General features: G+C 40.6%; 1 protein-coding gene across 1 annotated transcript in view; it reads left to right on the top strand.

The window, feature by feature from the left end:
- kcnc4 (potassium voltage-gated channel, Shaw-related subfamily, member 4) overlaps positions 1–11,240 on the top strand; it is a 32,088-nt gene extending 20,848 nt beyond the window's left edge. The window contains exons 2-4 of the mRNA XM_022205366.2: positions 500–1,436; positions 2,893–3,069; positions 9,200–11,240. Coding sequence (XP_022061058.1) covers positions 500–1,436; positions 2,893–3,069; positions 9,200–9,273 — 1,188 coding nt within the window. The 3' untranslated portion in view covers positions 9,274–11,240. The remainder of the gene's footprint in view (positions 1–499; positions 1,437–2,892; positions 3,070–9,199) is intronic.
- The last annotated feature ends 6,117 nt before the right edge of the window (positions 11,241–17,357 follow it).

Raw genomic sequence — 17,357 nt, 5'->3', positions numbered from 1 at the left:
ATCAAGTGTTTGTATAGTTAGAGATCCACATGCATGTTGTTCCCTTTGTGACATTTAATTCTTCAACATGCAAACTGGCATTGCAATGATCAGTCACAATAAACTTTAATTGTTACTTTGAAATAATATTTCTTTGAGTCTTTGTTGTTTTCCGCTATCAGTTTGTTCATTCAGTAATTTTAATTTTTGCTTAGTCAATCAACTGACACACTCTGCCTCCCCAAGAAAAAAATCCTTCAAAATATGCAACATTAAAGAGCTGATTGGCATATCCATGGCTGTATTAGTGGTACTGTTTGAAGCCAAAAAGAAGTCTTATGATTACATACTGCGTGGCTTGGGGTAAAACTGGTTTATAGGAGGAACACTTCATGCAAACAAAAGTTTTAATGGGAGCTTTTCCACGTTGGAAAATGTGCTAACCTCAGTGTTGACTGCTAATTAATGGCTGAAAGACACAACATTGTACTGATAAACTGTGATTTTCTGCCTCATCCAGGGAGTTGCATTGGCCTCTCTCTTCTTCATCCTGGTGTCCATCACCACCTTCTGCCTGGAGACCCACGAAGCCTTCAATGAACTGCAGAACCGGACGGAGCAGGTTGTCAAGGGCAACGTCACGGAAGAGGTGAAGAGAAGTGAGATGGTGACCAAACCAATCCTCACGCTGGTGGAAGGCATCTGTGTCGTCTGGTTCACGTTTGAATTCCTGGTGCGAATCATCTGTTGCCCAGACAAAGTCGTCTTCATTAAGAACACGCTGAACATCATTGACTTTGTGGCCATTCTGCCGTTCTACCTGGAGATGGGCCTGCGAGGACTTTCATCCAAAGCTGCCAGCGACGTGCTGGGCTTCCTCCGTGTGGTGCGGTTTGTCCGGATCCTCCGGATCTTCAAACTGACGCGACATTTCGTCGGCCTTCGTGTTCTGGGTCACACTTTGAGGGCCAGCGTCAATGAGTTCCTCCTCCTCATCATCTTCTTGGCTTTGGGCGTTCTCATCTTTGCCACCATGATTTACTACGCCGAGCGAATCGGAGCCAAACCCGACGACCCCACCGGCTCCAACCACACACACTTCAAGAACATCCCCATCAGCTTCTGGTGGGCCGTGGTCACCATGACGACTCTGGGGTACGGAGACATGTATCCCCAGACGTGGCTGGGAATGATGGTGGGGGCTTTGTGCGCGCTGGCCGGCGTGCTGACCATCGCCATGCCCGTTCCCGTCATCGTCAATAACTTTGGGATGTACTATTCGCTGGCAATGGCCAAACAGAAGCTGCCAAAGAAGAAGAAGAAGCACAACCCGAACCCGGACGCTCCGACTGACTCCATCTCGTTTGGGAAGTCAGAGACGAACTCCCACAGAGACAGCACGCAGAGCGACACGTTTCCCCTGGCCGCTGAGGAGAGCATCAGCAGGAACCGCTCAGGTATCAATGATTTGGGTCATTTCAACCAAATTACAGAAGCAGGTGGTTGAGTTTTATTTGCTCAAGTTTTCTGCTACGAATCCAAAACAATGGAGGTGAATGGAGGTTTACTGGTGGCATTCACAGGACTGAAGAACACTGAAAATTTACAGAAAACACATGTCCTACTTACTCAAAATACTCCATAAAGACACTTTTATAGATGCTTGATGCCAAATGTTGTCTTTGAAAATAGTGCTGTGAGTAGGTTAATGTTTGTTTTTTATATGTATTTGGTTTATGGTAACAGTGGGAACATTGTTTCCGGAAACAGATTTTTACATTCCAGAAAGACAATTTTAAATGAATTAGAAATTTCCTGTAAATTTTGCAGCCAGAACCATAGACTGTATATATAATGGACGTAGCATCTGGTTCCAGAATTGAAGCAAACCCGGAAGTGTCAAAAACTTGCAATATCACACCGTCCGCTAGGGCTGGCTCCAAAAAGCTTTTTCTCCATAGACCCCAATTCATTTTTGGAAAAAATAAAATTTGATAGACTGATGTTCTACAGCTCAGGATTTTTTCCCGTTAGTTTTCATGGTCAAAATGAGAGATCAGATGGCCGATCTTAAAATAAATCAATACTGAATTTTAAATAAATAGTTAAAGTTGGCGGAGCCAGGGGGTGTGGCTATACTTGATAGACAGCAACAGAAGCCTCTGCGGTAAAATGTGGGCGGGATAAGAGAGTTCTCAGCCAATCCTGCCCCTAGTTGCTCTCCGGTCCAGTCTGTTTGATGACGCTTTTTACGTCACTGGCTCCAAAAAATCCAAAACGGTGACCAGGAAGTAGCAAAATCCGGGCTTCATTTTCTCACCGTTGAAACCAACGGGTGACGTCACGGTTAGTTTACGCCTGGCCAGAACTACTAAAATTTCCATTCACTTGCACTGCATTGGAGGAAATCTTAAAGGGGAAACTGAAATCTGTCATGAACTAAACCAGAGCTACATCTGCAGTTGCATACATGCCATTATGGATTTGTTTTAATTTATTTATTTATAAGCATTTTAGAAATTTGTGGAACCATTTAAACTGTTATTCCTCCTAACCGTATTATTCGTTGGGTTTTTAATTTACATCCAATATCCTGTTGATCCCGTTTTAATAGGATTCATCCTATAGAACCCAAATGATAAATATCTGAGTGGTCTGGAGCCGCTGTGTTTCCAGTCTTGTACTTTCTGAGGCGTTTCTCAGAATTTGCCTGCTGGAGCAACTGGGCTTAGTCATATAGACAGTAACGCACAGCGATCAAATTACTCTTCATAACATCTCCGTCAAATCGGGTTTCGTCACAGAAAAATACAGATTTTATGCAATATACCTCTGCCTTTTCCTTGGCCCTCGGGGGAGTCTCGGTAAAAGCTTTGGCATTTACGTGGCCGTGTGTTTTTGTCTTCCTGTCAGACTCCAAACAGAACGGAGATGCAAATGTGGCCCTTTCAGAGGAGGAAGGCTGCAGCCTGACCCAGCCGCTGTCCCCCAGTGAAAAGTGGTCCTTGCGGTGCTCCAGAGGGCGAGACAAGAATAAGAAAGAGGGCACCTGCTTCCTGCTAACCTCTGGAGACCCCAACATCCACACCGGTAAGCTGCTGCAGTTTAACCAGGAGACGAAACATGAGGGTGGTCTCAGAAAACCACGTAATTATCTGACTAATATTCTGCAACTTGTCACTTTTATTCATTGCTTTTTTTTTAGAATGAATTAACCCTCTGAACCCTGAAACCCTGATGGGTTTGAAAGGCAGGTTATTTTATAAATTGACAAGATTCCACCGTTAATCACAACAGAATAATTGCTGGAACTTTTTTTTTATCAGAAAACTTAACACAATCTGAGCTTAACATTTTGATATTTCATCAAAGTTGCTTTAGTCTATGATTAAACAGTCCTTCCAGGATTTCGGCTTTTTTCCAGAATGTTGCAGCCTAAAATTGTTGCAGCCTAAAAAAGCCTGAACTCGCGGCAGCTTTTCTACAAAATTGTGACGTAAGCTGCGATGTTTTGAGCGTATTTGCTGCGATTAAATTGGGGGAGACAGTGACAATTGCTAAAAAGTCGTGTTTTTTTTTTTCGGTTGTTTTGTAGAATTAATTAAAAATCAAAGGTAACTTATTGCAGCAGAAATAAAACTGCACTCATTTACAAAAGCTGGCCCACCATGGTGGGAAATTAGCAGCAGCTAGACAGTGGATGGTATATTTAAGACACAAAATGATTATTTACTATTGAATGAATCATATTTGGACATATCTGTCAGTGGCTTAAAAAGTTTACTTCACATCCTGGCACACACGTGTTCACACACACACGCTCACGGCTTGTCGTGTCAATTAATTTATCTACGTTACCTTCATTCTTTCAACAGATCTGGATGAAACGGCTTCCGTCACTGTGATTTGTCTGGTCTGTGGCTCGTTTCAGCCATTCTCCTGACATGTTTCGTGGTAGAAAAGTGTTTGTCAGTCGATGATTTTCGCTTGTATGCCACCACAGTATTACACGGGTGAAAAACGGTTTACGTCCACTTTTGTGAACAACATCAGGGAATTGTATTGCACGGTCGATAGCAGTAATTTTTGTTGGTTCAAACCATAAACAAGGAAGTGAATTCGGTGACGTACATGCATTACGTTTGCGCTGGGGACTGCTGTGATTGGGAGGCTGGGATTAAATAGGAAATCAAAGCTGTCAGTAGTAAAATACATAGATGCAAATATAGTATGTAGAGCCACTGCTTTTCTCCAGTGTATGTGAGTCCTGTAGGCACTTGGAAAATGTTGAACACATCCATGTTTTTTTTTTAAATTTTTGTACAATAGACTAGTTTTTCAGGATTTATGACATTGTCACATAAACATACTACACACACAACATCTTTAGTTCATGCTTGTTTTCATAGAGATGCAGAGAAGAAAACATTTAAACAAAAACCACAAAAAATAATTAACATCCAGAGCAAATCTGCTTTCTGTGTTGCTGACAAAAAAAGCAAAAAAATCCCAAAACAAATCCACCCTTAGTCCTGAAGTTATTTAATTGCAGCAACCTCGAATAAAACAGTAAAATGTGTTTTCATCATTATTTGGGACACCTGTTGTTGTATTTTGTTGGATATTTCAATGATTATAAAAGCCATATTCCATAATTAATTATGTAAAATATCCAAATACAGGATAATATCGCTGCTGCAGATGTAGTGTAAATATGAAATGGATGCAAATCTCTCTCTCTCGATATGACAGAAATGACACTTCAATGCGGTGAGTAAAATTCGACAGTCCGGTGAAGTGCAAGATGTGACGTGTTACGAGCTTTAAAGATGATTTTTAGTGGAATTTTTTTAGGCTACCTCGTCACAAAGCCAGGGTGGTTGTTTCCTGCTGTTTCCAATCTCTGTGATAAGCCGAGCAAGCATAAAGCTCAGCTCATGCTTGTAATTAGTATAAACAGTAGTTAAATAAATGAGTAGTTTAAGGACCGCGGGGAAGTTCAGAATCAGCCAGTTCTCTCTATTTTTGCAGTTTCCGGCTCAATTGAAAGTTAGTAAAGCTTTAAAAGGATCCTTGCACTAAAAGAAATACATCTACATTCACAAATAAACAGTTATTTTTACAGAAATATAAGGAGTCAATACTGACATGCAACAAAATGTTATAGAAATGAATAAAACAGAAAGCAGTGATCATTACAAATACAGCTGCTTTTAGATCGTCTAACAATTTAACAAGACATTTTATCTGCTCCAGTTTAAATTGATGAGCTGATGCTTGTAAATCTCTCGCTTTTTGTCAGAACCTACACCCTAAAACACACGACAGCTTTTAAAACAAACTCTGACCGTTAATTTGTGTGAAAAGAACAATACTTTGCAGCTGCATGATCACAACAAAAACCTTCCTCATCGTCCGTCGACGGGAAAAAGACGTGTGCACATCTGTATTCTAAATGTTTTCACACATCTATTAAAAAGTTCTGTTTTTCAGTTTTCTCTTCCTGTCATAGTTTTTGCTGTTTGACCACACAACGCCACCGTCCAGCCGGTGTTTGCTGGAAAACTTCTCATCTCTCCTGACACCTACAAGTGACTAAAGGCAGTTTTCTGTCATTATTTACTACTCAAATCAATAAGAAATCAGTGGAGGAGCTTTGTAGCTCTAATTGCATCATCCATCTGTCTGAGTGAAAGTTAGTAGTAACACAGAGCCACTTCTTGTGTCCAAATCTGCAAGTTAAAGCCCCACATAGTTGGTGTAAGTTGGATTCATTCATCTTGAGACATGGACGAGATTACAGATTTAACCCTCTTGTTGTCCAGTCAAAATTGATCCGTTTTAAAGTTTGAAAATGTGGAAAAACTATATATTTTCACAGTGAAACTTATGATGTCCACATTTTCAACATTTTTGGAAAATCTTTCAGCATTTTTTGGTGGGAAAAAATGTTAAAAATGTTTAAGAACATTCACATAAAAATCAACCAAAATCCAGCGAAATTCGCGGGATTTTGGTTGATTTTTATGTGAATGTTCTTAAAGAAAATATTAGAAGTTTTGCATATATATATGTAATCACTGGATATTTTTAAGGTGTTTTTGGAAGATTTTTCTTATTTTTTGAAAATATTTACAAGAATTTTCTTGCCAAAATTGGGGGATTTTTTTTTAAAAAAATGAATCTTTTAAGGGAAACTTTTTAGGAATTATTGGAATTTTCTTCCTGAAGGTTTTGCAAATTATCAGAAATGTGGGTTTCTTTTTCTTTTTTTCTTTTTGGTGCCCGTAAATGAGGACAGCAGGAGGGTTAAGCTGCAGATTTTAATCATGCAACGGCAATATTCAGTTATTCTCCTACAATTCTCTCAAATTGCCATCAACCTGCCGTGTCTCTCTCCGCTTGAATGGCGGCCGGATCCCACACCTGAGCTTCCCAAAGTACCCAGAAGCCCCTCGTGAGAAGAGGCTCTATATTTGGCAGCCGTGGATTCATTCCTGACATCCTGGAGCACAAATCCCACCCAGTCGACATCCTGGCTCTGGTGTGCAAACAGCCCAGCGACACTGAAGGTGTTGTCCTGCAAAACTGCACTTTCGCCCCGACAAGCATTTCACTAGCAGAGCTCATTAGCACATCACTGTCGAGGAAAAAACAACACATAAATGGGGCACTTACTGTAGCTTGGCTCCTGTGAGAGCAAATACCCCCTGTTTTTTTTTTTTCTTTATTCCTTCAACAACCCATTACAAGGAAATTGTGTTTGAGCGTATTTCCTGAAAGCCTCATCAGGCCTTAAATATGTTGCGTGACGTAAATTGGTGCAGGTTAATGGCATGCACAAAACATAGGAGGAAGGGATGTTTTTCTGGGTGTGTTGTTGTACTCGGGGGAAGGCGGAATCTGTCACGGCAAAATTTCCAGCATCATGAGAAAGACACGAGCGCAGAGAAACCGTCCTGCACGCTGAGCTTTCTAAGAATACCGAATGATCTGCTCATGAGATCGCCATGCGAGCTGATCGCAGAGACAACATCAGTGGAGTGCTGAGCAAAGCCAGAACACCTCAGAACTAATCTTTGAGGCCAAGAGGAGTGAGGGAGGGAGTAATTCAATCCTGAGCTCTGGATGTGGTGAGCGTGTGCATGACAACATCCCGGGCTATTAGAGCGGAATATCACACATACACAACACATTTCAGCCGCACATTATCTGCAAAAAGGGTTCAAGTGGACTTTCAGTGTTTCCTAACAATCTCAAAAAATCAAAAGCTTGTTTTTTTTGCACAGCATGCAGAAAGCTGCCTCTGTGATTCCTGCCATTTTGAGCCGGTTGGATAGAAATAGATTATGACTCAGTGGCTCTGCTCTTTAGAGATCTGCCCATAGGGGATGGTGTTGGTTAATTCCAGGGTTACAGGGTGGAAGGTACGAGGGATGTTCCATCAGCGCAGGAAAGAGAGAAAAAGGACAGATGGGTTTGAAAAGCGTGTTGTTCTTTAAAACTAAAAAAAATCTACCATTTATCAGAGCCAGAGTTTGTAAAGACAGAAAAACATCCAACGATCCTTGAGCTGTTTGAGCTATTTTCCACTAGAGAACTTAACCAAAACGTGGCATAAAATCAGCGTCAAATTCAGAACTCTGCACGTATCGTTTAAAGATTAGTCAGGCATTTACTAAACTGTGTAAAAAGAAAAATAATTTGCACGAGTGACTACAAATACTGAAGGACTAGGTTGAACTGCAGGCAGTGTTTCTACAGAGCAGGTTGAAGACAAGAACGGGAACTAATTAAAAATTATTCGGCTTTTTTCTAGTACTGACAACACATTCAAGCACTTGGAAGAATGTTGTACATGTCCACGTTTTTTCAGTGTTTTTTTTTTTATGTGTAGCGCAGCATGGCAGAAAACAGAGAGAAATGGTATATGGCTTTCAAAAGAATGTTTTTGAAACTTGCCAAAATTGCACGGTTTATCAGAGGCAAGATTTTGAAAAACTGAAAACAAATTGCTGCCGTTTTAACTTTCCAACAGTCCTTTAACTATTTGTGTCATTCCATCAGAGAACTTAACCAAAGCTTTAAATCATGACATTTCATCAGAATCGTTATTCCATACGTATCGTTTATAAATTTCTTCTTTAAAAAAAGAAAAAAGTGTAAATCTGACTTGGCTGCGACCAACAATCAGGTGACAAAGATTCTGACTTTTTTTTTTTCCAATGCTTCAACGGCAGCAATAGGAAGCAGCAGGCGGATATGCAGGCGAGTGGAGGAGAAAGGTTTCCGATGGACCTCCATGTTCCCCAGAGACCTCTTTGGATGATTGCCACTAATAGGTTTCCATTAACAACATGGACGGCCGAAGCGAAGTCTCCTGCTGGCTGCTGAAGTTCAAAGATTTTTTTCATTAGAAACAGCTGCTTTTAGTGAATAACGGCAATCATTGAGTGCTTCTGCTGCTCAAAGATTACACTGTCAAAAAAAAAGAAATGTTTTTCTGGCAAAATTCTGGCAGCTTTGTTTGCCACAATGATACCGTAAAATTACGGTAAAACATTTTCTACATTTACGGTAAAGAAATGTATTGATATTGTTGATTTTAGGGTTAAAAAAAATGTGCTTCATTCCATATTTTAATGGAAAATAAAATGTTTTAGCCTTTAAAAATGTGAAAATTTCCCGTAAATACTATATGAAATTAAGTTTAACATTAAATAGATAGAAAACTTTCATAAATATTAAAGCATTTGTCCATTATTAACACAAAAGTGCATCAATTTGACCAGTAACAAACTGTATTTTTGCATGTAATAAATGCAGAAATTGCTTCTTTTTCCAGAATTAAATGCAAAAATTACAACATTGTTGTACATATTGTGGCATTTTTCCATTAAAACTGTGCCGACTCGGGAAATGTATTTTTTTCAAGAGAAAAAAACACTCCTTTTTCCTGATCAACTTAATTGCGGTGATTCAGTGCTATAAAAACTGCATCAAACTGTTCTAGTTTACAGATTTTTACCATCATGGTAAGACACTTTTTCTCTGTAAAACGCACAAACATTTTTTGTAGTGTATATTCAGTGTTGCAGCTGGAGGCCTGAACAGTTCGTTCCACTGCTTCAGAAGGTTTTTACACTCCAGGTCTGTTCTCTCGCTCACATCATAGTTCACTGTGTTTCCTTGCGTTTCTGTCCTTTGTGCTTCCTCACAGAGAGCTGCACAGACATCCTCGCCGCCACCGGGAACTACGCTCAGCCGGAGGTCACCACTCTGACCAGATGCTGATCGGCTGCGAAAAGGAGAAAGAGCACGGGTTTCAAGTTTTTCCTTCCTGAATGAACTGCGGACCGGATTCTTTTTAATCAGGATGAGATCATCTTCTTTCGTCGCCTCGTCCAATCCGAAACCCTCCGATAGAAAATCGGCTGCATAGCGGACCCATCTTATGTAAATTCATTTACATGTTACGAAGCATTTCTGCATGTTTTGCATGATCAAGGACCATATGATGTGTTACTAAAAACCGGCTTTATTTATCATTTAGCTGACATGTTCTAGATTGTCTCTGAGGCCCTGAAGGCACCTTGTTATGTTCATATGAAGACACAGTTTTCTTCTAAATTGTGTGTTGTTTTTTTTCCCCCCCACTGGTTTCCAATGACGTCGTGTACTTCAGTGCACCAATCAGGTTTGAGCAACATGTGACTCATATCTGGTGGATCAATTAAATCTAATTAAACCACTTCTGCACAGCCCTGATGATTCAGATCAGCTGAGTTTTGTGTCTTAAACTCTCAATAAAGATGTCAACTTTGAGTGTGACTTAGATGTGAATATTCCGTGTTCTAGAAATAGATTTAAGATTCATTTGGAAGCGAGTCGTAATGTTTGTTCATGAGATATTTCATTCGTTGTGGGATTCTTGTTTGTTATTTTAATTTTTTTTTTTACCCAAAAACACATTATTTGGATTATTCTCTATAAATCCTGCAGAATAAATGGCCCCAAACTTGTGAATATACATCAACTGTTACTGTGAAAATAGGATGAAATACATGAAAACTTGAAGATTCATCATTCGTTTTTTCTGCCTTTTTGTCGTGCCACTGCTTTTTAAACACCGACCACAGGGAAACGTGCAGATATTTTGATGTAAATTCTGCTCAGGCAATGTTGTTTGTAAATCCTTGTACAATAAGAGAGTTTAACAAAAGAAGAAAGGGGAGGAAAAAAATCAATGGAGCAGTATTGTCGGTCTATTACATTAGCTGTATACAAGTGATGCATCATTACTGGTTGAGTCAGGACCAAATGTAGACTCTATTAGATTACATGGTGGATTTTCAGTACACGTTAGTAAAAATACATACAGTACAATGCCATCAGTTCCACTTGTGCCTCATGTTGAGTAATGGAGTTTAAATGTGTGCAGTAATGTAATTGGATTTGTTCCTTAACACTTCTGTTGGATATCGGAGGGGAGAAGCAGGAGGAGTGTGGGTTTCTTTTGCTCATAGATATATTCCTCACAGTCTACCATAGTGGCCTTATGTTAAATAAACAAAGGGGAGGTTCATTTTATCGTCATTAGATTAATTCTGTATTAGCACAGCTGTATGTATGTAGCACAGTACGATATTGTAGATCATCCTTTCTCCACTGTATGTGACGTGTACGCACCGAGTAATAGCTGTTAACCAACAACGAAAGACTTTTATTTTGATAATCCGCCTTTTTAAGCCTCGTTTCTTGTTTCCCCCCCTTGTTGTATATATTCAAATGTGACGGACAAGCACACAGTAAACCGGTTTAATATTCCCCCATTATGGATTGTATAGATGGATTTTAACTGCCAGATGTTGTGTGAGTGGGTGTGGGTGTGATGTTCTATCATGTAGGCATGTGTTTCTATGCAGAAAGATGAATAAAATCCATTTCTTCCCCCCGCTGTTGAAGATACGTTCGTTGAAATCATTCATTCACAGATTGCAGTGTGGAATCAACAGACATTTTACAGATTCTGTAAAAATGTCTCGGCACAACAGCTGCAAACAACAGTCACATGGCAGAGCTAGGCTGAACTGCAGGCAGTGTTTATACAGAGGAACACATTTAAGTAGTAAAATATCTATCGTATGCAGAGCTACCTTTTTCAAGCATTGACAACACATGAAGGCATTTGAAGGAATGTTGTATATGTCCATGTTTTTCAGTGTTTGTAAAATAAATCATTCATTCCTGCAGTGTGTCAAGTGGGGCCTAGTTATTTGAGATCCCAGGAGCAACCACCACCTAAATAAAAGCTTTAAGCAAACCAATGAAAAGTTAAAATGAGAAACTATATAAGTTAACCACATGATTATGCTTATGCTTGATGCAAGAATGATTTTAATAGGCTGATATATATTCTGGAAATGATGATTGCTATAGAAGAGAATGATTTAAAATAAGTTATTTGATCATGCTAAGAAAAATGATTTAAAGAAGTGATTCAGTGTAACTAAGTGAGTTTTGAATGGAAGTAATCTGTGCTGTTCTGAGCTGTATGCAGACAGGATGGGAAAAGCAGAAGTCTCCTCAGAAATGAGGAACTTGGAGTTTCCACAGGATGACAGGATGGGCTCAGGCCTACATTGTCATGACAACTGAAGTGTGTGTAACAAGTGGATGTGTTAACAGAAAAGATGGAAAGAATGATGTATGCGTGATAGGAAGAAGGTTGTGTCTTAAACCTATGAATTAATTACCTGGGCGTACCTATTAGTTAGAATTGTGTGTGAAAATGTGTATGTGCTAAGCTGAAGTCGAGCTAGGGTATAAAACCCAGAGACACAGACACTGAATTCGGAGTTCTCCCCCGGAGGGGAGAGATGCTGCTCGCCGGAGCTGCTGGGGAGCATCGCCAAAGTTCTGAAGAGTCGACACCGGACCCTTTTGCCCAAGAGACGTGAAGACAACGCGGGACTTAGGCTCCAGAGTTCGTTGAGAACATCGTTGGAGGCAAAGTCTTTTTCTGACTTTGTTCAACAAGCGAAGACCACACTCTGCTGAAAGGAGAGTCCTGAGAGGTCTACAGTTACCCTGCAGAGATGAAGAGAAGACAGCACCTACGACATCCAGAGAGGCACAGGAGGAAGCAGCAGAGGGCTGCTCCACTCCAGGGGCTGGAGGACCCAGTGACCCACCGCAGCCTGATGAGACGGGGGCTTTCCACCACCACCATCCGACTGAGAAGACAGCTGAGACGCCCGCACTTGTGTTCCAGCTGCTACTAAAGATAACTGCCAGACCAACGATTGGCTATCGGGACCTCTCCACTCCCCCTGCCTATGAAGAACACCCTCTGCTCACAAAGAAGACTTCGTACCGAGTCTGCTGGTCCACGGAGGAGTTCAACTAGACGCAGGTCAAGACCGGGCGTGGCAGCTAAGGCCTGGCTGTCCGCTCTCTCTCCTAAATTTACTAATTAGAGAAGATTCTTAGGTACGCTCAGCTTAGTTTAGTTTAGTTAGAAATAATCAGAAATAATTAAATTGTTTAATCATGAATAATGCTGTGCCCCTGCTAATAATTGCTTAATAAAACGCTATATTGCATTTAAAGAGAAGTCTAATGAAATGATTATGATTCACCTATTCTGCATAGTGGTAAAAAGTTAAGTTGATTGTGTGCATTAAATCTAATGGTTCTTAAAGGTTACTTTAATCCAACTAGTTATTTAAACATTACCCCTGGGGTTAGTTATCCAAACCTCTAAAACGAACCTAGGAATATCAACAAGTGCCACAGTTTTAAGAGGAAAGCTGTCGTTAACAAACGTGGTCAATAAATCAATTCTACTACTTAGGAGGGCTGCTTAGTGAGAGAGTATTTATTGAAGTAAGAGGGGTAAGACGTTTGGAAGAAGACAGTTAGGACCTAGGCGAGTATTCCTCGACACCAGCTTAATTATTCTGCTGAAACCTGTTAGGTGGAATACTAATAGGCAGATAGAATCTGACCCTTTAAACGGAGAGCTGGTCCTGATTTAACCTGAGGCAAGGGTTAAAGAAGGCTATACTGAACGACAAGTGCAAAACAGCAGGAAGCAGGTTTAAAAAGCATGTCACTGCCAAATTATACCATTTATCACAGCCAAATATTTAAAAGTCTGAAAAAATCTAAAAATTTCCAACAGTCCTTGAACTACTCGAGTCACTCCATCAGGAAAGTTAACCTGATCATCTAGCTCTAATCAAGATTAAAATCATGATTTTTCTGAAAACCATTATACTGTGTGCATCAAGCATTTACCACATTCTGCAAAAAAAAAAAAAAAAAAGAAAGAAATTGCACTTCTCAGCACAACTGTACAACCAGACCACCTGGGTTGAACTGCAGGCAGTGTTTATACGGAGCAGATAGAAGACAAGTATGGAAGCAAATTTAAGCAGTAAAACATATATCGTATGTAAAGCCACCTTTTCTCAGCATGGACAGCATCTGTAGGCATTTGTACATGTGTTTTTCCACAGATGTTCCTGTTCATTTACAGCTTGCATTGTGAAATCTGCATTTTTTTTCATTAAACTCCACAGTTTGCTGCTGCTCCTGTGTTATCTACTGTACGGCTATTTATAGACCAAACCAGCAGACCACACAAGTGCAGTCTGCTGGTTGATGTTGTGCCGGTTCAAAGCGGTGCAACGGCAGTCGCAGCTGCGCCTCCTGCTCTCCTGCGCCTCCGTGATTATGTACCAAAGGTGTAGATGACATACAGAACACATCTCCATGGAGATTTGGGATGACAGGCAACACTAATTGCCGCTCAGCTGCCTCCGTCTCCCCCACTCCCTCTGTTTGTCACATGCAACGACACGCCGCTTTCACTCACATCTCCACAGTCACCTCAGTGCATCATCGCTGGATGATCAGGGAGGTCTTGTGCACCGCGGTGAAGAAGAAGAAGGGGGGGGGGGGGGGGGGGGGATGCAAGATGTCATGGGTGAGTCTGAACCATCAGTGAAAGACATCACGTGTGCTTTTGGAGAGTTTAATGTGGACTGAGACGCTGGCAAGATGGCAAGATTTCTGCAAATTATGCGCTGGTTTGAGTGAAGATGCACAAAGAAATATTCAGCTCATCTCCACAAATTGGCAGCTTGTATAATTTATGTGCATAACCTGGATGTTTGGCAGGAGAATTTTACTTTGAGGCTTTTTTCGTAAGTGCAGCGCATTAAATATTTTGCCACTCGCCTCGAGAGATATCTGGTTATGCAGACTGTTTGGAATTTTGTTCTCAGGTTTTTGAAACATTACCTTCAGACATTAATATTAAACTTTACGTTATTCTTTAGTGTTACAAATGAGCGACAACCTTGTTTTGGCTGCTTGTGCATCGTCTATGATTGTCATGTCTCTTGATCAAGTTGTATTAAATCAAAAAGCACAAAATAAAGTTCTATAAAATGAGTTTTTCAAATGCTTCTCTTTCCAGATTACTCAGAATATTTACAGTTATGTCCATAAATATTTGGACAGAGACAAAGTTTTTCCAATTTTGGTTATGTACAGTACCACAATGCAATGCAGACTTTGAGCTTTAATTCAGTGGACTGAGCAAAAAGATTGCAGGATGTGAGGAACTAAAGCATTTTAAAATACAATCCCTTCATTTTGTAGGCTCAAAAGTAAACTGGACAAATTAAAAAACTGAAAATAAAATGTTCATTTCTAGTACTTGGATGAAAACTCTTTGCTGGAAACGACTGCCTGAAGTCTTGAACTCATGGACGTCACCAGACGCTGGGTTTCCTCCTTTTAATGCTCTGCCGGGCCTTTACTGCAGCGGTTTTCAGTTGTCTTTCTTTCATGAGTTTACTGTTTAACAGGTGAAATGCTCAGTTGGGTTGAGATCAAGTGACTGACTCGACCATTCAAGAATATTCCACTCCTTTACTTTAATAAAGCCCTGTGTTGCTTTGGCTGGATGTTTTGGGTCATTGTCCATCTGTATCATGAAATGCCGCCAATCAGTTTGGCTGCATTTGGTTGGATTTGAGCCAACATTTTGTCTCTGAACGCTTCAGAATTCATCCGGCTGGTTCTGTCCTGTGACACATCATCGATAACCAGTGACCCATCACACCGCCTCCACCATGCTTTACAGATGATGTGGTTTTCTTTGGATCATGAGCTGTACCACACCTTCTCCAGAACTGTGCTGGCTTTTTTTGATGTTTTTTAGTAAAGTCCAATCTAGCCTTTCTATTCTTGAGGTCTATGAGTGGCTTGCACCGTGCAGTGAACCCTCTGGATTTACTCTCATGCAGTCTTTTCTTTATGGTAGACTTAGACAATGACACACTTACCTCCTGGAGAGACTTTTAACTTGGTTGGCTGTTGTGAAGAAGTGTCTCTTCACCATGAAAATGATTCTGTGATCATCCACCACTGTTCTCTTCCGTGGACGTCCAGGTCTTGTTGCGTTGTCGAGTTCACCAGTGCTTTCTTTCTTTCTCAGGATGAACCAAACTGTAGATTTTGCCACTCCTAATACTGGATGGGTTTTTTTCTGTTTTCGCAGCTTAAGGACGGCTTGTTTCACCTCCATGGAGAGCTCCTTTGACCGCATGTTGTCTTCGCAGCAAAATCTTCCAAATACAAGCACCACTCCTCAGATCAACTCCAGGCCTTTTGTATGTTTAATTGGTAATGACATAACGAAAAAATTGCCCACACCTGCCCATGAAACGACCTCTGAGTCAATTGTCCAACTACTTTTGGTCCCTTTTATAATAGAGTGGCACATGTGAAGGAGCTGAAACTCCTAAACCCTTCATCCAATCTGAATGTGGAAACCCTCAAATTAAAGGTGAGAATCTGCACTTTATGTCCATTATGTAACTAGAACTGGAATACATTTCATTTAACAAGTTAAAAAAAATTGTCACAGTCCAAATATATATGGACTTAACTGTAATTAAGGAGATTTCATAGGTGCTGCTTCTTCAGTGGAAAGTCTCAGTCAGGGATTTGCTCATTTCTGTTGCTCTACATGATTTGTGGAAGCTTTTGTTACCATTTGTTTCTGTCTTATGTCTGTATTTCATCACCTGCCACTGTTTTATTACCATTTTTTACTCTCTTTCTAACATGCAGGAAGACATTGAAATACAAAAGTCACCAGCATTTAGAAAATGAAAAGAAAAGCAGCTAATTAGTCTTCAGTGGGACACAATCATTGTTTTCCTCTTTGCAACACATTTGCATTAATTCCATCTTAATCCGTGCTGCCACTGTAAGAACAAAGCCAACATTCATGCTGCCATTTCTACTATTCAAATGAAGCTTTAGTGCACTTTTTTCTAAATTGAGATGCTGCCGTGAGGTTTGTCATGCTGTGGATTGACGGACTGCATGCGGTGATGGATGAACGTGTTTCCAGATAAACTGTCCTTTAATGTTGGCCGTTTTTGCCTCAGTCTGACTTAAATGTCACATTCATACATCACAGGAATCCTCATAATCACAACTGAGGCCATTTTGCTGGTGCAGCAGCACTGGAGATAACATACAACCCGAGTTATCTCTGCACCTCCTCGGGGAAATACCAGCCCAGCAGACCTCTCTAAATTTACGTGGCATGTGTCTGTGCTCAGAGGTGATAATTGCCCAGCTGGATCCTGCGGTTTGGCTGAGCGCCATATTTTGATCAACACGAATCGGCATTTGTGCTCGTAGCTGATAGTTTTCCACACCTGAAAAAAAAACTCCATTAGTGGAACAACATCAACGCTCTCAGGAGGAGAGATGATTGACAGGTTTATGTGGAGGTGATTGATGAGGAGAAGGAGTCAGAGAGAATCTGTCAGGGCTTGTCCTATCATCCTTCACTGCTCCCTTTCATGCTTTCCTTGTTTTAGTTTTTTTCTCCTTCCCCCTCTGTTGAAGGTTGTCATGACAATATTGAACACAGTTTCCATGGAGCCCGAGCTATTTCACCAGTTGATTCACTGGTGCGACGCCGAGACCATCTCGACTTATCCTGCCTGGTGGAATAATAAACTTTCACTGATTCATGGCTTGGATTCATGGAGGATGTAATTCAGAGGTCGATAATGGGATGTGGACATTCCTCTGTACACAACAGATATGAAGCTGACATTACAGATAAATTATGTATGGTTATTGGGCTATTTCGTCCTGCAGGTTCTGAGAGCACTCGGATGATACAGATGTGTGCAAAATGAGATCTATTTATTGAACTCACCTTGTGCCAGTCAGGTTCCTTTTAGAATAAATGGGCTCCATTAACGTGTCTGCAGCTTTGCTTTTCTGTTATGTGAGAGAAGTTTTCAAACTCTGAGAAGAGGATTTTTCTTCTC

The sequence above is a fragment of the Acanthochromis polyacanthus genome, chromosome 6, assembly GCF_021347895.1.
Source record: "Acanthochromis polyacanthus isolate Apoly-LR-REF ecotype Palm Island chromosome 6, KAUST_Apoly_ChrSc, whole genome shotgun sequence".
Taxonomy (NCBI): Eukaryota; Metazoa; Chordata; class Actinopteri; family Pomacentridae; genus Acanthochromis; species Acanthochromis polyacanthus.
This window is presented reverse-complemented; position numbering and strand designations above follow the sequence as displayed.